Here is a 25,047-nt window from a genome sequence, read left to right on the forward strand (position 1 = left end):
CTTAACCTCTGGACATCGCTGCGTAAAGCTCTGCTACGTCTCCCTGACCTCAGCCTTACGTAACAAATGTTTTCTCAAAAAATAAAACCTATATTGTAGCTGAATTTGACCTTTTAATTATAAGGAAATTCACAAAAAGACTAATTACAAATAAAACTTCTGCTTTATCGTCAGCTTTTGCCTCATTTATTTGACTTGACGCCGCATTTGAACCTCTCTTTACGTAATGCACTGGCTTTGGATGATGCTGGATGAATTATGACCTGGAAATATGACCTGGAAATATCATCTTTTGGGTCTTGACAAAGCGAGTGCCGTGCGTCTATAAACAGGAAACAGCTAATGCTAACATGCTTTGCTAGCTTTGTTTTGCTAGCGTTTGAACCTTTCTTTATGTAATGCACTGGCTTTGGATGATGTTGGTTGGATTATGACCTGGAAATATCATCTTTTGGGTCTTGATAAAGCGAGTACCGTGCGTCGATAAACAAGAAACAGCTAATGCAACATGCTTTGCTAGCTTTGTTGTGGGCTCTACATATAAGTTAGCATGAGTGGAGATAGGACACTTTATCGCAAGATCAAGTCAGCGTTTGGTGACAAAAAATTTTCTTTCTATCTCTTGCCACATGTTGTAATAGTTGTCACTCCACAGATCTGGCTCGGTTTGTCGTCATGGGCGTAGTTTAAGCTAACACAGTGGCTCTTTTAACAAACGTTCTAGCACATTTGAAAAAAAAACAACAACACCGCCACAACGACAGCTCATAATTCCCCACGAACGTCCGTCTCTTCACGCCGCGCTCGCCGTCCAATCACCAACATTGTCCGGCGGTTCCACCCGGACGCCGTGTCGGGCCCCACAAAGAAACGGAACGGCGTGCGGCGGCGGCATCTGGCACGCTCGGGTTTCACATACGCAGCGCAACCACCTCCTGCTTTGATTGACTATTTTGACTCCCTAAAAGAGCCGCATCCAATCACAATCTTATTTCATTTCCAAAGTGGGGGGGGAAACATCCGCCGTCCGCGCCGTCGCTGCATAAAAATGCGGGCAATTTCCCCCGGACCTCACGACTTCCATTTGCGACTGGAAAACCACTTGTCTCGGAGCGATAATGACTTTGAAGATGAGCTAAAACGGACGTGGATAAGAGTGCATTTTTGTTCTTCCGCAGATGTTTTTTGAACACGAAAAAGATGTATTTTTCCTGGCTGAACACGCACACGGGCGCGGCTGTCTAAACGCTGCCTGTCGGATGGAAAGAGCGTTTCACTTGTGCCATAATGAGGCGGCGTGGCAGCAGTGGGCGCGCGGAGATGCTAATGGTCAGTGGCGCTGATGCTACGAATGATGGATGATAATGTTTGGGGTTGATAACAGTTTCGCCTGTTTGGCCCTGTGCACAAACGTCGAGCACGCCCAAATGGCATTGCTTATTAAAAGAGGATCTTACAGCGCATATGTGAGTGTGATGCATCGTTAGAAAGCTTAGGCCTTCTACTTTCTGCACATGTGCACATGAACACTGTCAGGGCTTCAGAACTTACACTACAGAAGCTCAAACATCAACATCAGAATCTTGAAAATGATGTATACCGTATTTTCCGGACTATCAGTTGCACCTTTTTTCATAGTTTTGGCCGGGGTGCGACTTATACTTATATATAGTATATACTTGTACTTTGGAGCGACTTGTATGTGATATCATTTGTTATTTTCACATTTGCAACTGCATTTCATCCTCCAGTGCAACTTATATATGTTTTTTTCTTCTCTATTATGCATTTTTTGGCTGGTACAACTTATACCCCGGTGCTACTCATAGTCCGGAAAATACGGTAGCTTGCTATTATTGACAATGAAAATAAGAGTTATGATAAAATAGTGCGTCTAAAGTCCGGTTGGTGTGAAGAACAATGTGCAGTCAGTGTTTGTAAGTCTAAAATAGCCACATGAAGGAAACGAGCTGCTCTGGGGCCGGAAAAAATATGTGGTTTGGCAAGTTTCAGCGCCTCCTACAGGTCAGACAACTCATTGAACTAAAATGCAGTTAAGAAAAATATATTTTGAATTTAGCTAAAAAAAAATCACTACAGAAAAGCAATTTTCTTTTTTTAGATTTATAATTGCACTTCCTGTTTGACATGATGACATCACACTAGGACATATGTTTTTTTACAAATATATGAGAGCATTTAATTTGTTGAAAACACATTTAGTGCGTCAAAAAAAAATCCTTTGTGTAAATTATGCATCAGCTTTGACTGGAATGAGTGTACCTAGTGTGATGTCACTTCCTGTCATTTTCTACACATTTTTTTATGTTTTCTACACAAATATTGGCTTGATTGGTGTAAAACCATAATTCATATGTATAACTGATATAAATACAGTAAATGAAGTCAAAATTAGAAAATTGTAAAAACCTGTCATAGGCACTTTAAAAGTTACATACTGCCCCTTTAAGTCTTGAACTAAACAAACAGGCCTGTAATAAAACTGTTGTTCAATCAATTAGATGGAAATAACATTTTTGGGGCTGAGTTTATATCCTGTAGGTACTTTTTCTGCGCCTTAGTGGAAAAATATTAAGATTTCAGCTGCAGAAGGTCGAAAAAGTCACTTCTACAACTCATAATACAAACCACAGTGTTTCGTTCAGCTTTTTATGCAAATCCGCTCATGGTTTTTGACAGTATTTAAATTAGGAAAAGATTAGCACAATCCAGGATGATTGTGTTAGTGGCATAAAGTCGTTTGCCATAACATTGTTTATTGTAATATTTTCCGTAGCAATAAATCACACTCAAAAGCGCGTTCTTCTGACAGAACGATACACGGGCGCTCCAAACGCAATCAGTTTATCCAGCGTTTAAAATCGTTAAAAGGTGTTCCCTCTTGAACTGTAATTTCACAGATTTTATATTTTACATTTACATGCTTTTCTTTCTTCAAGGACAATATCGCAAAGACTAAACAAACTTGCGGCGAAGATTGAACGTCTTGGTGATGCGGAAACGCTACTGCCCCATTCAAACGCTTTATGTCCACAAACTGAAGTAATGACACTGCCAACTCTGCATTTTTCACTACAAATGTTACGCAGTGCAGCTTTAAGCCAGAAAACAACTAAACATCTAGATCTTTGTTTTACCAGAACAGATTTTTTTTCTTATTTGGGCAAATTCACAAGGAAGGTTTAAGAAGTATGTTAAAATACAGTTTCTTTCCGTGCAAGAGACCTGAAATACAGGATCTGACTGCTCATTGGATGAACAGAAATCACCTTATAAAACAAAATAAAATAAAAATGTTATAGCTATAGTGGTGTAAACTTCAACGTCTTCTTTGTCAGTAAATAACAATGAAACAAACGTGAACGCTACAGAACGTGGTGCTGTTATTCGACCTCAAAGACGTGTTAGAAATGAAAGAAATACCTAACATTTATGTCAAAGGAACAACAACAACAGATGAATATTGTCACTGAGACAAAAGACCTAAGGCTTTATTTGGATCAAACTCTGTTGTTTAAAAAAGCATCTAAAAGAATTCAACTCAATATCTAAGCATAGAAACCGCGCTCGAATCTCTCAGATCTCTCTATGGCCAAGCATTAAAGGCAATCGCACAAAAACAACACTTCGTTATCACCATTGCAACATCCTTAGAAATAAACACAAAATGCTGAGTTTTTACTATTTTATTTCATTTTCAAAGCTAAGAACTCTATTCACAATCCTTAATAATGCTGCTCTAACTCGCTTGAAAAAATATGTTCAACTTTGCTCTGAAAAAGCTTCTGGATCGACAGAAACTGCACCGTCCAGAAAAGATCCTCTGCATTCGCTCGATCTGCCCTTTCTTTTTCAACCCTCAGACAGTGAAATCAACTCCAGAAAGTCTGAAATTGTCTGTTGATGTTCATAACTTCGCTCCAAACCTGAAAAAAAACATCTTGATCATCAACGACGCCGACATCAGCCAAGGTAGATCTTAGTCGTATTTTTTTTTCCGTCCGAACTCATTTTGTATTTTTAGAAATAGAGAGTTTCATAGTGTATTTTACTGAGCGAATGTTGTCATAATTGTCATTAAATGCATTCTTTTTATCACCGTTTATCCACAGCAGATGGAAAGTAGCAGTCTTTTCTCCTGAAGATGAATGGTTTTGTACACGGTCCTGACAAATAAAGACTCCGGTCCTCAATAAATAAGATTCATCATTTGTGGATCACAAGTTTGTATATTTCTTAATACTTGCGAGTGCAACATGTTACGCGTGTTACTTCCTCGTCAAACTCTCTCCACACGAACAGACCCAACGACTTTAACCTTTGCCCTCGACCAATCACCAGCTCCCGTTTGAACCGACGACCCGGTGCTTTTTGGACTCACCTTGAACTCTTCCAGCGAGGCGTAGACTTTGCCCCTGAACTCGCAGTAGTTCTTCTTCTCCTTGCACAGCGGGCAGCACTGGCTGGTGTCCACCCGGATGCAGCGCGGGTGAACTCGCGGGCACTCGGGCTTGGAGCACATGGGCCCCTCGTCCGTGCAGAGGCAGGGGCATGTGGACGGCCCGGGCGTAAACTCCTCCCCGATGGCGAAAACAAAGCCATTTTCATCCATGCAACCCTTCCCGCGATAATCCGGGTAGGCGTACTCGTCGATGGCCTCGAGCGACACCGCCACGTCGCTGGTCGGCCCTTCGTCGATTTGGTTTATCGTGTCCTGCTCGCGCCACATTTCTTGCGATCTCCCGCCGCTTTTCGTCCTGTTTCGGTTCACAGCAGTCCGATTTGTGCTCTGTTGCGCGTTGGCGTCCGCTTTTGGCGCCGGCTGGCCGCCGCCCACCGCCGGGGTTTGCTGCTTGTCTTGCCCGAGTTTGTCCACCTTGGCCTGGGTGAGGGCCTTCTCCAGGCGCTCTCGACTGGCCGGCAGCGCCACGACGGGATGGCACATCAGGACGCCCAAGATGAACAGGGTTTGTATTGTCATTGCAAGCGGGTGAGGCATCGCTGACCCCCCCCCCCCCCCGCGTCCCCCCGCTGGTGCGAGGAGGGACTGCAACGCCGGGGCTTCACATAACAAGCTTCAGCGTCGCCTCAAACGCAAAGACAGTCCATCTGCGACAGAGAGAAACACAAAACAGGGTTAGAATACTTCATATCGGGGCGGAAAGACGTCATTTGACTTCTCAGATGCAGTAAACTATTTAGACAATATAATGTCATCTGCAGATAACTAAATATCTTCTTTATGAGGTCTTATTCTGTTGTTTAGACCTCTACAAACACGGAATTCTACATTTTACTTTCTAACATGATACAGTAATTCTCCTGGATGTGTTTATAATGTGAACTGAAACAAAAAAATACTTTGTGTAAAAGTACTGCATGTGTGTAAAAGTACTGCATGTGTGTAAGTACTAATTGGTTGAAGTGTGAAGTTGTCTAAAGTAGTTTGTTGTGTAAAGGTGTGTAAAGAAGTATAATGTACAAAATGTGTGTAAAAAGTACTTTTGTGTGTAAAATAAATAAAATAAATAAAATAAATAAAATAAATAAAATAAATAAAATAAATAAAATAAATAAAATAAATAAAATAAAATAAATACAATACAATGAAATACCATAAATACAATAAATACAATTATAATAATAGGTCAAAAAGAAGTGACGCAAATAAAAACAATTTCAAAAGTGTCTTAATAATTCCAGTTAGACATAATTTCTTCAGATGGTTCAGCGGGACGTTTCCCGTCGCCGCGCTCACCTCCGGAGGCTGCTTTGGTTGATTCGGGTCGAAAAGGGGAGAGCAATCATTCTGAGCCACGCTGGGAACTACAGGCACACATTAAAACGGCAAGCAATTTTGATTCTTGATTGTAATTAGGGAATAAGTAGTTTGTTTTTTTGACCCGAGCTTCAGCAGCCAGTCGTGGGCTGTAAATCTGCTCAATGTGAAAACACTTCAGGGACGCGCAGACCATTCACTGCCACAAAAACGCTATAGGAATATCACACGTCTCATTAAGTGACCAGGAGTGACTAGTCGACTATTAAAATAATCAGAATTGTATTTTGATAATCGTTGGGACTTTAAAGACTCATTCTAAAAGTCCTTTTATAACAAAGACAGCAGTTTTATCAAAGCAAAACAACTAAAATAATAAAATATATAGATCTTATTTCAAATGCACCGCAGCAGTAGAGCCATCAGCCTCCTCAGCCTCTCTCTTCAGGGCTAAATAACATGACAAAACAAAGAATATTAGCTTGAACACAAACAAAATAGTAAAAAAATGGTCATTTCTTCATATAAAGTCTGAAGTCTGCTCCAAATCACATCTTTTTACTGACAGAAGAACAGCTCGTTTAAAGGATCACATCATTTATTACTGATAATTAAAAAAAGACTGAATCTCGGCCATAATATAAGTCTCCTTCTCTCACATCGCTTTATCTCTCACTGACTTTATCCAGCTTCGCCTGTTCACTCTTCACTGTTAAATGTGTCAGGAAATACTGTAGCACATAAAACCGAGAGGGAAAGAGAAGAGGCTGTATTTCTCTGCACAAAGAGCTGATGGAAAAGTGAGTTACGTTCCTCCTCCTCCTCTGCTGCAGTTTGGACCGTCCCGTCGAGAACACCTTCAGAAGCCAGAACCCCGACAGACCCGTCCCGACGCTCACGCCGGCACGACGACCCTGTGTCGCTCTGTGCAGGACTCGGTTTGATCAGCGCGACCACGAGATTATCGTCTGCGATGCAAAGCTCTCTGCAAACAAGCCAAACATCATCTCCAGGAGCCTGTGGAACTGTGAACTCTGTCTGTGATCGAGGAGGAACCGCAGCCGTCCTCAGAATGTGAACGTGACATCCAGGAGCCTACGGAACTGTGAACTCTGTCGGTAATCGAGGAGGAACCGCAGTCGTCCTCAGAATGTGAACGTGAAGTCTCAGAACAGCCACAAGAAAAAAGCGGCACGTCTGATTTTCACAACAGCAACAGAAGAAGAAGCAGAAGAAGAAGAAGAAGAAGAAGAAGAAGAAGAAGAAGAAGAAGAAGAAGCAGCAGCAGCAGAAGAAGAAGAAGAAGAAGAAGAAGAAGGATCTGTCCACTTGTCTCTGTAGCAGTTTAAAAGTGACAATATCTCAGTGTCTTCATGTGTCACAGTTGTGTTTGTCATCGAGCTTTTTGTGTTTGACTCTCATGTTTGGGAAAGGTTCTCCGCTCTGATGGCGCTTTCACAGAGTCACGGAATGTATCACAACGTTCACAGACACAACGTATTTTCCAGACTATAAGTCGCACTGGAGGATAAGTCACATTTTTGGGGTTCAATTATTTGATAAAATCCAGGACCAAGAACAGACATTTCATCTGTAAATGCAGTTTAAAATAATAACAGATGAGAGAACATGGTGAATAGGTGTACGTATGCTAACGCTAACACCTTCAGCTACATGACGTATGCTAACGCTAACACCTTCAGCTACATGACGTATGCTAACGCTAACACCTTCAGCTACATGACGTATGCTAACGCTAACACCTTCAGCTACATGACGTATGCTAACGCTAACACCTTCAGCTACATGACGTATGCTAACGCTAACACCTTCATCTACATGACGTATGCTAACGCTAACACCTTCAGCTACATGACATATGCTAACGCTGACACCTTCAGCTACATGACGTATGCTAACGCTAACACCTTCAGCTACATGACGTATGCTAACGCTAACACCTTCAGCTACATGACGTATGCTAACGCTAACACCTTCAGCTACATGAGGTACAGACAGAACTGTGGTAAGTGTCTGGTATGTTAACGTAACATATGAACAGTTATTCAGATAACTATAGCATAAAGAACATGCTAACAAGTTTAGCAAAGCATCAGTTTTACCCCAAATCACTAAATCCATTGAATTCTTCTTCCTCTGTGTCACTTCTAAACAACTCCACAAACTCCAGAGGAAGAGGATGTGCAGATTCTTCTTCTGCGTCGCTTAAGGGCCCAGAGCGCCCTCTTGTGGTTGTCAGTGTGAAAATAATCACATATAAGTCGCTCTGGAGTATAAGTCGCACCCCGGCCAAAACTATGTAAAATGGTGCGACTTATAGTCCAGAAAATACGGTAAACTACTTTTATTCAGAGGCTTTGCACAACTTCTGCAGAAGAGTGAAAAATATGCCCACGATCTCTTTCCATTTGATCAAGTTTTCTGAATGATTCATCCTCATTTTGGATTTGCGCTTCGATAAAAGTAACTGAGTAGATGGAAAACATAATATACTGTGTACAAAAGTCTAGAACTGAAGCGGGGACAGCGTTTGACAGACGCACTTTAATGAGGCGGGGGCAAAGACTCGGGATCCTTGTGCGTTTACAGCGCTTTTCGTCACAAGAGCACTTCATTTGTTTGTGTCACTTCTGTGTTCGTTCACGCAGTCAAAACCAAAGTCAACTGCAGTCGGAGTCTTTAATTGCTCGTTAGCTTCTCTCCTCCAGACTCTTTTTTTTTATATGGTGAGAAAGGAAAAGGTGATTACCAACACGTAACACAAGGGGGCGCACTCGAGAGCTCGGCATTCCCGGAAACTGAATTTATCGCGTTAAATGTCGATGTAATTGAGGCATCGTTAACGTGAATCCGAGTCACTTTTAATGACCGCACCAGTGTAGAAACAGACAAATAAAATCATAATTCATGATTCTGATTCCAACCGCGCCACAAACCACGTCCAGAACCTGCGTCTGTCCATTTCTGACCCGTCTCATTGCAAAGTAGGGTAAAAAAACGACATAAATGCATAATTCGCAGTTCATTTTTCAGTTGTCACTCAAATGTTAATGTTCTGGGACCAGTTCAAAATGAGCGAGTGACTCTTACAGCAGCAAAAAATACAGAATTCTCGTCTCTGAAATATCTCTTACAATCGTTGTGCCGCGGTCATGCTGCGAGTGCCATTTGTGTAATTAAGTACGTGTAAAAGTATACACATTTGTACATCCCTTACTCAGTATTTTCCTTTTGAGTATTCAAGGATTTTTCACAGACAAAACAAATCTGACTTTAGGCCTGGATTCATGAAAAATGCATCTGGCTCGGCCCATCGCGGGTCCCTTCTCGGCTCTTCCACGCTGTAAAAACGCCCTGTAACCATTTGGCCCCCGTTTTTTCAGCATCTGTGCTACGAACTTTTACATTAGAAAAAAATAAAGTTTGGGGAAACCGAGAGCGAAACGTTTCAGATGTATAGTTTGTCTTCAGGCAGTGTAATATGACAAGTTCAAAGACAGATCCAGACCCAAAGTCGTACATATTCTGTTAGGGATTCACAGACAATCCCAAAAGATACAGGCGTGATCCCCAATCTTGCCACAAAATCTGCTAAATAATGGAAACGATGACGGAAAGAATGCACGTTTTTTAAGGGATTTGTAGCTACAAAGACTCATGCAGCAGAAAAATCCAAAAAACCCGTAAAACCCAAGCTCTCTAGCGCCCCCTGCCTCCATCCACAGCACAACAGCATCATATTTTTGCCAAGACATTTGTATTAGTCCAGTGTTTCTTGTGATTCCTCTGTCATCTGTCAATCAAGGGTTCGATACTAGAATTCTGAACGCATTTTATCGCAAGTATTTCTAACAAAACCCTTAAATTCCTAGCAAAGTTCCAAGATAAGTTCCGTAGTATTCCTTTTTCCCTGTAAAACCCCCGCGAGGACAGCGACTGGGCAGGATCCGGCAGAGTGTATCATCCGAGCGGACAGATCTCACACGATCGCGCTCGCCGGATCAATAACCCCCTCGCACTCCCCCCCGCGCTTCCCCCCCCGCGTCAATCGCCACCGACCGCGACGGGAAGAGGAAAAGGCGGAAAAACAAAACAAAACATCCGAAAGAAGAGTCTCCCCCGCCGGCCGGCCCCGCCCAACAAAGAGCCGATCAATCGCGGGCGAAGGAGCGAAAAAGCCGCGATCGATTCGGGAAAATGAGGCGTAATTCTGCGGCGTGGAAGAGACGGCGGCAATCGGGCCGACGGGCGGAAGCGGCGGCCGTATCCGTGACAGATAAACCCGGATCGTTGTCTCTTTTGTGAAGCGCCTGGTGAAGTTTTACTGCAAAGAGAAGAGTACTTTCCAACCGCCCGGGGATGGAAACTTGTTGGATTTGCAGCGTGTTTTTAGTGCAGCGTACGAGATATATACGGTACATAATGAATGGATTTGATTTTCTGGGACAAATTTAAAGTTTGGGATGAATTGTTTACCATTTTTGACTTTACGAAACAGCTACGGTGGAAGACGAGGAGGAGGGCAACTCAAGGTTAATCGCTAGACGTAATTAAAAAGCAGCGGCGGATACGGTAAACGAACAGTTGAAGGGCGAAAAATGTGTCGCCAAATCTGTTTCATCGCCCAACTTTTCCCTTATGAGTCAGTGTCGTTCAAGATCAAGACTGCAACACGCCGTTTTCACCTCAGCAAAACGTTTTGTTTATTGCAAACGCTTCGGGATGAGAGCTGATTGGCTGCTCCACATCGACTTGACTCGATCATTCAGAGTCTGATGTCATAAAGCTGGACGCAGAGAAGAACAATCGTCTATTCAAATTAAGGATATCGCTTTTTGATGATGGGGATAATCGTAAAAATGGTTTCTTCTCGCTGTAACCGCAGCCGTCCGCATCGTCGCCCGAGCAGTGGCTGTTTGAGAAGTAGGCGGAGATAAAATTGTCTCCCTAGAGGAATTCCTGCCACATTTGAACACTATAATAACATCTTTTTCGACAAACAGCCCAATTACAATGCGTGTGAGGTCGCCGGAGCCCCGCCTCCACGCTCACCGGCTCCTGGGATGTGGTAATGGTGTTTTCCTCCCAAGCAGCACCTGTTGGTCTCAGTGACAAACGACGTGTTGAGATTCATCCATTGTGTTCGGATGTGGCCGAGTCGAGGCCCCAAACCCGCCGGGTCTTGGACATATTTGGTATATTTAGCCACGTAGTTGAGTTCAGGAGCGACACGACGGCCGAAGTGTTGAGCTGAGACGAAGGAGGTCAAATTAACTAATTTAATTAATTAAGATTCATTCTCACAAAGCTATGGCCAGGCTTCGCTCCACCAGCAGTGGACCAATCACAGGGCAGCCGTGGGGTTTGGGCGTCGGCCAAAGTTGAAGCTCAAAAACAACCAAAACATTGTGACACAGATTTCAGCAAGAATATAGATTATTTTATTTAAAAAACGATGCGCTTTTTGCATTTGTTTCTAAAATACGTCTGTGCCTTTCTCTTGACCAATCAGTGTGAAGTGTTTAGAGCCTTTCCAGATTGATAAACACATTATTCGGTCGTGAGCCAGGCCAAGGTCAAATGTCATCTGTCAAAATGCAATTTTAGAACTCTACTGTTGTTGGGGCGTTTTAGATGGACACTAAAGCTCCAAAGGCAATTTCAAGACACGTCCCATCATTGGCATTACCCGGACATTACCCGGGCCTTACTCTGGCATTACACTGGCATTACTCTGGCATTACACTGGCATTACTCTGTCATTACTCTGGCATTACTCTGGCATTACTCTGGCATTACTCTGGCATTACTCTGGCATTACACTGGCATTACACTGGAATTACACTGGCATTACTCTGGCATTACACTGGCATTACACTGGCATTACACTGGCATTACACTGGCATTACTCTGGCATTACACTGGCATTACTCTGGCATTACACTGGCATTACACTGGCATTACTCGGGCATTACTCTGGCATTACCCGGGCCTTACTCTGGCATTACACTGGCATTACTCTGGCATTACACTGGCATTACACTGGCATTACTCTGGCATTACCCGGGCCTTACTCTGGCATTACCCGGGCCTTACTCTGGCATTACACTGGCATTACACTGGCATTACTCGGGCATTACTCTGGCATTACCCGGGCCTTACTCGGGCCTTACTCTGGCATTACATTGGCATTACTCTGGCATTACACTGGCATTACACTGGCATTACTCGGGCCTTACTCTGGCATTACACTGGCATTACTCTGGCATTACCCGGGCCTTACTCTGGCATTACACTGGCATTACACTGGCATTACACTGGCATTACTCTGGCATTACACTGGCATTACTCTGGCATTACTCTGGCATTACACTGGCATTACACTGGCATTACACTGGCATTACTCTGGCATTACTCGGGCATTACCCGGGCCTTACTCTGGCATTACTCTGGCATTACTCTGGCATTACACTGGCATTACACTGGCATTACACTGGCATTACTCGGGCATTACTCGGGCATTACCCGGGCCTTACTCTGGCATTACACTGGCATTACACTGGCATTACACTGGCATTACACTGGCATTACTCTGGCATTACACTGGCATTACCCGGGCATTACTCTGGCATTACCCGGGCCTTACTCTGGCATTACACTGGCATTACTCTGGCATTACACTGGCATTACACTGGCATTACTCGGGCATTACTCTGGCATTACACTGGCATTACACTGGCATTACACTGGCATTACACTGGCATTACTCTGGCATTACACTGGCATTACACTGGCATTACTCTGGCATTACCCTGGCATTACACTGGCATTACTCTGGCATTACACTGGCATTACTCTGGCATTACCCGGGCCTTACTCTGGCATTACCCTGGCATTACACTGGCATTACTCGGGCATTACTCTGGCATTACCCGGGCCTTACTCGGGCCTTACTCTGGCATTACACTGGCATTACTCTGGCATTACACTGGCATTACTCTGGCATTACACTGGCATTACTCTGGCATTACACTGGCATTACTCTGGCATTACCCGGGCCTTACTCTGGCATTACACTGGCATTACACTGGCATTACTCTGGCATTACACTGGCATTACACTGGCATTACACTGGCATTACTCTGGCATTACTCTGGCATTACACTGGCATTACACTGGCATTACTCGGGCATTACTCGGGCATTACCCGGGCCTTACTCTGGCATTACACTGGCATTACACTGGCATTACACTGGAATTACTCTGGCATTACACTGGCATTACCCGGGCCTTACTCTGGCATTACACTGGCATTACACTGGCATTACACTGGCATTACTCTGGCATTACACTGGCATTACCCGGGAATTACTCTGGCATTACCCGGGCCTTACTCTGGCATTACACTGGCATTACTCTGGCATTACACTGGCATTACACTGGCATTACTCGGGCATTACTCTGGCATTACACTGGCATTACACTGGCATTACTCGGGCATTACACTGGCATTACTCTGGCATTACACTGGCATTACACTGGCATTACTCTGGCATTACACTGGCATTACACTGGCATTACACTGGCATTACTCTGGCATTACACTGGCATTACTCTGGCATTACACTGGCATTACACTGGCATTACTCGGGCATTACTCTGGCATTACCCGGGCCTTACTCTGGCATTACACTGGCATTACTCTGGCATTACACTGGCATTACACTGGCATTACTCTGGCATTACCCGGGCCTTACTCTGGCATTACCCGGGCCTTACTCTGGCATTACACTGGCATTACACTGGCATTACTCGGGCATTACTCTGGCATTACCCGGGCCTTACTCGGGCCTTACTCTGGCATTACACTGGCATTACTCTGGCATTACACTGGCATTACACTGGCATTACACTGGCATTACTCGGGCCTTACTCTGGCATTACACTGGCATTACTCTGGCATTACCCGGGCCTTACTCTGGCATTACACTGGCATTACACTGGCATTACACTGGCATTACTCTGGCATTACACTGGCATTACTCTGGCATTACTCTGGCATTACACTGGCATTACACTGGCATTACACTGGCATTACTCTGGCATTACTCGGGCATTACCCGGGCCTTACTCTGGCATTACTCTGGCATTACTCTGGCATTACACTGGCATTACACTGGCATTACACTGGCATTACTCGGGCATTACTCGGGCATTACCCGGGCCTTACTCTGGCATTACACTGGCATTACACTGGCATTACACTGGCATTACACTGGCATTACTCTTGCATTACACTGGCATTACCCGGGCATTACTCTGGCATTACCCGGGCCTTACTCTGGCATTACACTGGCATTACTCTGGCATTACACTGGCATTACACTGGCATTACTCGGGCATTACTCTGGCATTACACTGGCATTACACTGGCATTACTCTGGCATTACCCGGGCCTTACTCTGGCATTACACTGGCATTACTCTGGCATTACACTGGCATTACTCTGGCATTACCCGGGCCTTACTCTGGCATTACCCGGGCCTTACTCTGGCATTACACTGGCATTACACTGGCATTACTCGGGTTTTACTCTGGCATTACCCGGGCCTTACTCGGGCCTTACTCTGGCATTACACTGGCATTACTCGGGCCTTACTCTGGCATTACACTGGCATTACTCTGGCATTACCCGGGCCTTACTCTGGCATTACACTGGCATTACACTGGCATTACACTGGCATTACTCTGGCATTACACTGGCATTACACTGGCATTACACTGGCATTACTCTGGCATTACTCTGGCATTACACTGGCATTACACTGGCATTACTCGGGCATTACTCGGGCATTACCCGGGCCTTACTCTGGCATTACACTGGCATTACACTGGCATTACACTGGAATTACTCTGGCATTACACTGGCATTACCCGGGCCTTACTCTGGCATTACACTGGCATTACACTGGCATTACTCGGGCATTACTCTGGCATTACCCGGGCCTTACTCTGGCATTACACTGGCATTACACTGGCATTACTCGGGCATTACTCTGGCATTACCCGGGCCTTACTCGGGCCTTACTCTGGCATTACACTGGCATTACTCTGGCATTACACTGGCATTACACTGGCATTACACTGGCATTACTCTGGCATTACCCGGGCCTTACTCTGGCATTACTCTGGCATTACACTGGCATTACTCTGGCATTACCCGGGCCTTACTCTGGCATTACACTGGCATTACCCGGGCATTACCCGGGCCTTACAGCTCTATTTAAGTGTCACCTCAGACAGGGGGAAAAAAAAAATAAAATAAATAAATATTATTTGTCATGTTTGGTGGGCCGGATTATAAAGACAAACGGGCCGTATGTGGCCCACGGGCCGCCGTAGTTTGCCCACCCCTGCCTCAGAGGAAAACTGATCAGCTCATACTCGACCACGGTAACACGAGAAGGACATGCAGAGAGATCATGTGACGGTGGTCCGTGTTAACCACTCTGCCACGAGGCTGGTGGTACCCTGGTGATACCCTGGTGATACCCTGGTGATACCCTGGTGATACCCTGGTGTGCCCAGGCCGCCTCCCACCAAAGTACTGACCCGGCACGAGCTTGACTAGCTTCTGAGTTCAACACTTTGGATATAATTTGCTCATTTGATTCAGTTTTAGAGAGTGAAGCGAGCGCTGCAGAGACACTGAGCAGCTGAGCAGGTCAAAGGAGGCGGAGCACAGACACAGCCCAGAATCATCGGAATGTTACAGGAAATAACCAGGAAAGATCAGGAAAACGCCACGAAAACAGGGAAAAGACCCTCGATACGTTAAATAAAGGACAAAATACAACTGCACGCATCAGTTTGAATGTCTCATGAACAGTTTAAGGACTAAGATCAGATCAGACAGAAACTTACTGACCTCATTTACCCCATTTACCCCCTACACCCCCTTTACCCCGTCACCCCCTTCACCCCGTCACCCCCTTCACCCCGTCACCCCCTTCACCCCCTTTACCCCGTCACCCCCTTCACCCCGTCACCCCCTTCACCCCCTTTACCCCGTCACCCCCTTCACCCCGTCACCCCCTTCACCCCGTCACCCCCTTCACCCCCTTTACCCCGTCACCCCCTTCACCCCGTCACCCCCTTCACCCCCTTTACCCCGTCACCCCCTTCACCCCGTCACCCCCTTCACCCCCTTTACCCCCTTCACCCCTTCACCCCGTCACCCCCTTCACCCCGTCACCCCCTTCACCCCCTTTACCCCGTCACCCCCTTCACCCCGTCACCCCCTTCACCCCGTCACCCCCTTCACCCCCTTTACCCCGTCACCCCCTTCACCCCGTCACCCCCTTCACCCCCTTTACCCCGTCACCCCCTTCACCCCGTCACCCCCTTCACCCCCTTTACCCCCTTCACCCCTTCACCCCGTCACCCCCTTCACCCCTTCACCCCCTTTACCCCCTTCACCCCTTCACCCCTTCACCCCCTTTACCCCCTTCACCCCTTCACCCCCTTTACCCCCTTTACCCCCTTCACCCCTTCACCCCCTTTACCCCCTTCACCCCTTCACCCCCTTTACCCCCTTTACCCCCTTCACCCCTTCACCCCCTTTACCCCCTTCACCCCTTCACCCCTTCACCCCCTTTACCCCCTTTACCCCCTTCACCCCCTTTACCCCCTTTACCCCGTCACCCCCTTTACCCCGTCACCCCCTTCACCCCCTTCACCCCTTCACCCCCTTTACCCCGTCACCCCCTTTACCCCCGTCACCCCCTTCACCCCCTTTACCCCGTCACCCCCTTTACCCCCGTCACCCCCTTTACCCCCTTCACCCCCTTTACCCCCTTCACCCCCTTTACCCCGTCACCCCCTTTACCCCATTTACCCCCTTCACCCCCTTTACCCCGTCACCCCCTTTACCCCCTTCACCCCTTCACCCCCTTTACCCCCTTCACCCCTTCACCCCCTTTACCCCCTTTACCCCCTTTACCCCCTTCACCCCTTCACCCCCTTCACCCCTTCACCCCATTCACCCCCGTCATCCCCGTCATCCCCTTCACCCCCGTCACCCCCTTTACCCCGTCACCCCCTTCACCCCTTTTACCCCCTTCACCCCCTTCACCCCATTCACCCCCTTTACCCCCTTCACCCCTTCACCCCCGTCATCCCCTTCACCCCCTTTACCCTCGTCACCCCCTTTACCCCCTTTACCCCCGTCATCCCCTTCACCCCCGTCACCCCATTTACCCCCGTCATCCCCTCCACCCCCTTTACCCTCGTCACCCCCTTTACCCCCTTTACCCCCGTCATCCCCTTCACCCCCGTCATCCCCGTCACCCCCTTTGCCCCCGTCACCCCCTTTGCCCCCGTCACCCCCTCCGCCCCCGTCACCCCCTCCACAAATGATTCCGTCTTGGATCGTATGTTCATACCATTATGCAGCCGCACATTGTGGATTTTCGTACAGCGTGTCGAGGGAAACATTAATATGCCTCGAGTTATTGCCAGGTGCTCCTAGAAAAGCTGTGCAGTATGAATTTTCGGCCTCAAGCGTGGATTTGAAGGAAAAATACAGTTTCGGAGCGTCCACTGACTATTCTAGCTTCTCAGACCAGTACATTCAGATTGAAAATGACCACTCCAGGGCGAACGAGGGATTTACACGACCCATTAACCCACGATTGAAGTGAAGCGTGACACACACAATGGATTATCAAAGACAATTTTAATAAAAGTCCTCCTCCTCTCCTCTTCCTCCTCCCCTCCTCTCCCTCCTCTTCCTCCACTTCCTCCCCTCCCTCCTCTTCCTCCTTCCCTCCCCTCCTCCTCCCCTCCTCTTCCTCCTCCCCTCCTCTTCCTCCTCTCCCTCCTCTTCCTCCACTTCCTCCCCTCCCTCCTCTTCCTCCTTCCCTCCCCTCCTCCTCCCCTCCTCTTCCTTCCCTCCTCTTCCTCCTTCTCTCCCCTCCTCTTCCTCCTCTCCCTCCTCTTCCTCCCCTCCCTCCTCTTCCTCCCCTCCCTCCTCTTCCTCCTCCCCTCCTCTCCCTCCTCTTCCTCCCCTCCCTCCTCTTCCTCCCCTCCCTCCTCTTCCTCCTCCCCTCCTCTTCCTCCCCTCCCTCTTCTTCCTCCTCCCCTCCTCTTCCTCCCCTCCCTCCTCTTCCTCCCCTCCCTCCTCTTCCTCCTCCCCTCCTCTCCCTCCTCTTCCTCCACTTCCTCCCCTCCCTCCTCTTCCTCCCCTCCCTCCTCTTCCTCCTCCCCTCCTCTTCCTCCCCTCCCTCCTCTTCCTCCACTTCCTCCCCTCCCTCCTCTTCCTCCCCTCCCTCCTCTTCCTCCTCCCCTCCTCTTCCTCCCCTCCCTCCTCCCCTCCTCTTCCTCCCCTCCCTCCTCTTCCTCCCCTCCCTCCTCTTCCTCCTCCCCTCCTCTTCCTCCCCTCCCTCCTCTTCCTCCCTCCCCTCTCAATATTCATAACCCGTTGCCATGCCGTGGACGGACGTATAAAAAGACTGGCGTTTTAGCTGAATTGCCATGTTTCTGAGCGGCTTGCGTACAGTGCTGTGCAGTGCGGTGCTGTGCTGTGCAGTGCAGTGCGGTGCGGTGCATACAGATGGAGCGCCACTCAAACACCTACACGTTTAGTCATTTTACTGAGCGTTTTGACTAATTTACTCCTTTCTCACTCATTTCAATATTTGTCTTTTTTTATTTTCATAAGACAGCTGCTCAAAACTCTGCCTTCTTTTCAACCCGAAGATCCCACGTCAATCGCACACTTTAATATGTTCTTTTCTTTTATATTTACATGTAAAATAATAATAATAATAATGATAAATGTTGATTGATCGGCCCTCGCCACGCCACCGCCGCAAGAGGAGGGGGCACTAACGCGCCCCAATTTACCCCTTATTACACCGACTGCTGAATCTGTGATGCGTCTTCTTCCCTTTACTTTACATATGAAGGGAAAAGTTTGTGGCTCCGTGGCACAAAGTCCGTGGCTCTTAGAATAAAAATGTTGATAACTTTTGACTCCTGAAGATGAGTCTCACCAACTAACCCTTAAGTTAATTGGGCTCACATCCTTGGAGGAGTTTGTAAAAGTATAAAGAGTCAGCATGTTCACATTTCAGAGATCTGGCGAATTCCCCATTGGAATAACATGGGAGGTTTCTGTCGTTGCTACGGCTACGCCGTAACAAATATGACATGGGTCTTATTAACTTTTTTGATCGGGATGCCAAAATTGAATTTTGTCCCAAATTCCGTACAATTTAAAAAAACTAAACATTTTACCCTCCATATAAAATGTTATGTCACTCTGTAGGGGGCGCTGTCGCGTCAAATTTATTTATTTCACTCCAAGTAGGTTAAGGGCAAAGGGTTTAACAACTGATTCAAATTTGACGCAATTCGGACTTTACCTGCGTAAACGGCAGCAAATTTAAAATTTGGGACATTTCTGAAATTCTAGCTACAGTTTGCGGCTTCGCCGCTCAGAGACCGTGTAATTTCGATAACTTTTTATGTCCCACTTCTCAACACCATTTTCACCAAATTTCAGCTTTTTCTGGCCAACGTCCTAGGAACAGTTTGCAAAAGTATAATATATGGAAAAACTCCAGAGTCATGCTTAGCACATTTTGATCCAATATGGCCGACATTTGGTTGGGTGGACGGCGTTGCCGGAATAATATTTTTTACTTCTCTTGTCACCATCTACCTCTGCGCCAAATTTCATGATTCTACGATCAGATTTTTTTTTGTCCATGTCCTATCTTTCAATGCATGTTTTTTTTTTTTTTATTTGGGGGCGCTGACGCGCCAATGTTTTTAAATTTAGAAAAAGGAGATAGTCAGAATGTAGAGAGGCACAATTTTTAGAGGTGTGCAAATTTTTTTGACTTTTGGTCAATGTTCACTGGGTGAAAAATAGAGAAGAAATAAAGAATAATATTCCAATGCAAAAAAAATGTTTCCCATTTTTCAAATATCATAAACCATACTCTACCTCATGGTGTGGGTCCTTCGTCACTGACGGGTACTTTCGTTAATTTTGAGTGGACTCCGCCCACTTTGCGTTTTTGACCCTCTATACAGTAATATCCCCATGTAAAGCACTCGTTTAGTGCGCACTTTTGCACGGGCTTCGCCCGTTTACAACGGTAATGTTCCATTTTCCTACTACTAATTAGTATGCACGGGGCGTGCGTGAGTGAAGGAGTGCGTTAGTGAGTGTTTGGAAGTGGGCGAGCGCTTCGCGCTCGATTTCGTGCGCACTTTCGCAGTTTACGGAACTAATAGGCCTCTCGCCAGCTTCTGGCGCTCGGGCCTAAAAATAATGTTTGGCAATATGGCATTAAATGTGTCGATCTAGCATTTTATTGCCTTTGTTTTATTGCTCAAATCTTTTATGGCACAATTTATCTCAAAGTAGCAATATCCTAATAACTGACGTCAAAACAAACAAGTGTTAAAATATATATATATATATATATATATATATATATGTTTCAACATCCAATCAGAATCAGATTTTTCTCAATTTTAATAATCTGATTTCCCGTCAACATGAATAATCTGATTTCCCGTCAACATGAATAATCTGATTTCCCGTCAACATGAATAATCAGATTTCCTGTCAACATGAATAATCTGATTTCCCGTCAACATGAATAATCTGATTTCCTGTCAACATGAATAATCTGATTTCCCGTCAACATGAATAATCTGATTTCCCGTCAACATGAATAATCTGATTTCCTGTCAACATGAATAATCTGATTTCCCGTCAACATGAATAATCTGATTTCCCGTCAACATGAATAATCTGATTTCCCGTCAACATGAATAATCTGATTTCCTGTCAACATGAATAATCTGATTTCCTGTCAACATGAATAATCTGATTTCCCGTCAACATGAATAATCCGATTACCTGTCAACATGAATAATCTGATTTCCCGTCAACATGAACAATCCGATTACCTGTCAACATGAATAATCTGATTTCCCGTCAACATGAATAATCTGATTTCCTGTCAACATGAATAATCTGATTTTGTGTCAACATGAATAATCTGATTTCCCGTCAACATGAATAATCTGATTTCCTGTCAACATGAATAATCTGATTTCCCGTCAACATGAATAATCTGATTTCCCGTCAACATGAATAATCTGATTTCCTGTTAACATGAATAATCTGATTTCCCGTCAACATGAATAATCTGATTTCCCGTCAACATGAATAATCTGATTTCCCGTCAACATGAATAATCTGATTTCCTGTTAACATGAATAATCTGATTTCCCGTCAACATGAATAATCTGATTTCCCGTCAACATGAATAATCTGATTTCCTGTCCTCTTAAAGTGTGCAGATGTATATTATATGTGATTTCAGAGGCATATGGCGCTCTCGTTACCTCCGCCTTCCTCCGCCCTCGCCGCTCCACCTCAGCAGCTGTTCGGAGCCGTTCGGAGCCTCCAAAAGTGCGCTGCTTTTGGGGACGGAGCGATTTGTGTGGGGCCCGAGGGGACGAGCGCTAAAAACCCAGATGCTCGAGTCCAAATCACGGGAAAAGCAGCAGATTTGTCATTTCATGAGCTGTGAGCGAGCGGACGTGCAGAAGTGAACAACACTCGCTTTATTAAAACTTCTGGGTGTTTGTGCCGTGAAGAGGCTTTTACTTTGGCGGGAATGTGTGACAATACAGCATTAAATGAGTCTAGCATTTTACTGCGGTTGTTTTAGTGCTCAAATCTTATAAGGCACAAATTATCTCAATCTGATTGTATTTCCTGTCAACACGAATAATCCGACTTCCTGTCAACACGAATAATCCGACTTCCTGTCAACACGAATAATCCGACTTCCTGTCAACACGAATAATCCGACTTCCTGTCAACACGAATAATCTGACTTCCTGTCAACACGAATAATCCGACTTCCTGTCAACACGAATAATCCGACTTCCTGTCAACACGAATAATCTGACTTCCTGTCAACACGAATAATCCGACTTCCTGTCAACACGAATAATCCGACTTCCTGTCAACACGAATAATCTGACTTCCTATCAACACAAATAATCCGACTTCCTGTCAACACAAATAATCCGACTTCCTGTCAACACGAATAATCCGACTTCCTGTCAACACGAATAATCCGACTTCCTGTCAACACGAATAATCCGACTTCCTGTCAACACGAATAATCCGACTTCCTGTCAACACGAATAATCCGACTTCCTGTCAACACGAATAATCTGACTTCCTGTCAACACGAATAATCTGACTTCCTGTCAACACGAATAATCCGACTTCCTGTCAACACGAAAAATCCGACTTCCTGTCAACACGAATAATCCGACTTCCTGTCAACACGAATAATCCGACTTCCTGTCAACACGAATAATCCGACTTCCTGTCAACACGAATAATCTGACTTCCTATCAACACAAATAATCCGACTTCCTGTCAACACAAATAATCCGACTTCCTGTCAACACAAATAATCCGACTTCCTGTCAACACGAATAATCCGACTTCCTGTCAACACGAATAATCTGACTTCCTGTCAACACAAATAATCTGACTTCCTGTCAACACGAATAATCCGACTTCCTGTCAACACGAAAAATCCGACTTCCTGTCAACACGAATAATCCGACTTCCTGTCAACACGAATAATCCGACTTCCTGTCAACACGAATAATCCGACTTCCTGTCAACACGAATAATCTGACTTCCTATCAACACAAATAATCCGACTTCCTGTCAACACAAATAATCCGACTTCCTGTCAACACAAATAATCCGACTTCCTGTCAACACGTATAATCCGACTTCCTGTCAACATGAATAATCTGTTTTCCTGTCAACACAAATAATCTGACTTCCTGTCAACACAAATAATCCGACTTCCTGTCAACACGAACAATCCGACTTCCTGTCAACACGAATAATCCGACTTCCTGTCAACATGAATAACCCGACTTCCTGTCAACACGAATAATCCGACTTCCTGTCAACACAAATAATCCGACTTCCTGTCAACATGAATAACCCGACTTCCTGTCAACACGAATAATCCGACTTCCTGTCAACACGAATTATCCGACTTCCTGTCAACATGAATAACCCGACTTCCTGTCAACACGAATAATCCGACTTCCTGTCAACACAAATAATCCGACTTCCTATCAACATGAATAACCCGACTTCCTGTCAACACGAATAATCCGACTTCCTGTCAACACGAATTATCCGACTTCCTGTCAACATGAATAACCCGACTTCCTGTCAACACGAATAATCCGACTTCCTGTCAACACAAATAATCCGACTTCCTGTCAACATGAATAACCAGACTTCCTGTCAACACGAATAATCCGACCTGTCAACATGAATAATCCGATTTCCTGTCAACACGAATAATCCGACTTCCTGTCAACATGAATAACCCGACTTCCTGTCAACACGAATAATCCGACTTCCTGTCAACATGAATAACCCGACTTCCTGTCAACATGAATAACCCGACTTCCTGTCCCAAAGTATCAACATCCCAATAACTGACGTCAAAACAATCACAAAAATCTAGTGTTTTATTTTTAAATTTAAATCTAGGTTTAAATCAAAATGGAAAATGTTATTTATTATTTGTCTTTATTTAATTGTGTTTTTTGTCTTTGTGCAACTTTTGTTTTGAGTCTGTCAAGTTTTTCACTCTTAAAAACTCTGGATCGCATTGTGTTCTTACCTGGTTAAATAAAGATGAATAAATAAATAAAAGGCACATTTAAGTTTCAAAATAACTGAAATGATAAAGTTTATGAACATTTTACAATAATATCAATATCACACTATGTCATCTTGTACATCGCAACATTTTACTATCATTATTTTTTTCAAACCGACTGAAAAGAGAGAATATGAACAAAAACAAAACAAAAGACAAAAAAAAGACAAAAATAAACATATTTCGAATGTTGCAACATTTTAAACATTGTTCAGTTCTAATTCTTATTGTGAGCCTTTCCACAGATCTGACCTGTCACTTGACCAGGCGCTTCCTGCTTGTCTCTATGAACGGAAATACATTTAAAGCCATAACGTGGAATGTTCTAGGATAAATCCTGTGAACTCGGCCTCTGCACAGCCTCTGCACAGCCTCTGCTCAGCCTCTGCTCAGTCTCTGCTCAGCCTCTGCTCAGCCTCTGCTCAGTCTCTGCTCAGCCTCTGCTCAGCCTCTGCTCAGCCTCTGCTCAGCCTCTGCTCAGCCTCTGCTCAGTCTCTGCTCAGCCTCTGCTCAGCCTCTGCTCAGCCTCTGCACAGCCTCTGCACAGCCTCTGCTCGGCCTCTGCTCGGCCTCTGCTCAGTCTCTGCTCAGCTTCTGCTCAGTCAGCGCTCGTCTCGTCCTCAGACATCTCAGTACACATCGCCGCTCAGCGCTCCGACTCATATTGTAATTAGCTCGTCAGTTTGACATAACGTGGAGCAAAATGTGACAGCTGTTTCTAACCGCATTGAGCGGCTGCAGAATGAAGCGCTCGACTTTACAGCGTGTTAAAAAAGCAGTGAAAAGAAACGTCTTCTTTGAATTTGGAAGATTAACGGCGTCTTATCTCGCTCAGACACATAAAACTTTAAGTTCTTCCAGGTCTTTTTTAGACAGATTCCTGAGCGTCACAAACGTGTTATTGAAAACCATGCGGCTCAAAAGTACATTAGTGAGTATTATATATATATATATATATATATATATATATATATATATATATATATATATATATATATATATATGGCCTCAGCTCCTGTCGTGCTCTGAACACTCACATTTAGGGCCCGGGCTCCAAACGGCCCCCGACAGTCTCCTCATTATGTAAATTGCAGTTTGTTTTACTGAGCTTAATTAGCCTTTGATTTGCTTCCAACACAAAACACAGGCTGCGCATTAGCTCAGCGCTAACATCAGCGCTAACACCGTTTCCATTCCCGTAGAACTCGTTAATGACACGGCGGACGAGACGATCCGGCTGAAAGTTTCACTCGTTTGAGCTTGATAAAAACGCCATTAATTATCATAACAACTGCACCTTAATTAGAGCGAGCAAATCGTTTATTAAGAATGATTCAGGCTCAGGCTGTGAAGCTGCTACTGAACCAGAGGCATCCTTAACTCACTATTGGTTTCTTTAGTTATTATAAAGCTTTG

General features: G+C 45.1%; 1 protein-coding gene across 1 annotated transcript in view; it reads right to left on the reverse strand.

The window, feature by feature from the left end:
• vwc2 (von Willebrand factor C domain containing 2) overlaps positions 1–25,047 on the reverse strand; it is a 167,219-nt gene that overhangs the window by 106,714 nt on the left and 35,458 nt on the right. The window contains exon 2 of the mRNA XM_072437384.1: positions 4,403–5,130. Within this exon, the coding sequence (XP_072293485.1) occupies positions 4,403–5,020 (618 nt within the window). The 5' untranslated portion in view covers positions 5,021–5,130. The remainder of the gene's footprint in view (positions 1–4,402; positions 5,131–25,047) is intronic.

The sequence above is a fragment of the Eucyclogobius newberryi genome, unplaced genomic scaffold (assembly GCF_026437365.1).
Source record: "Eucyclogobius newberryi isolate DKJ021-1_F unplaced genomic scaffold, fEucNew1.0.hap1 SCAF_8, whole genome shotgun sequence".
NCBI classification, from domain to species: domain Eukaryota; kingdom Metazoa; phylum Chordata; class Actinopteri; order Gobiiformes; family Gobiidae; genus Eucyclogobius; species Eucyclogobius newberryi.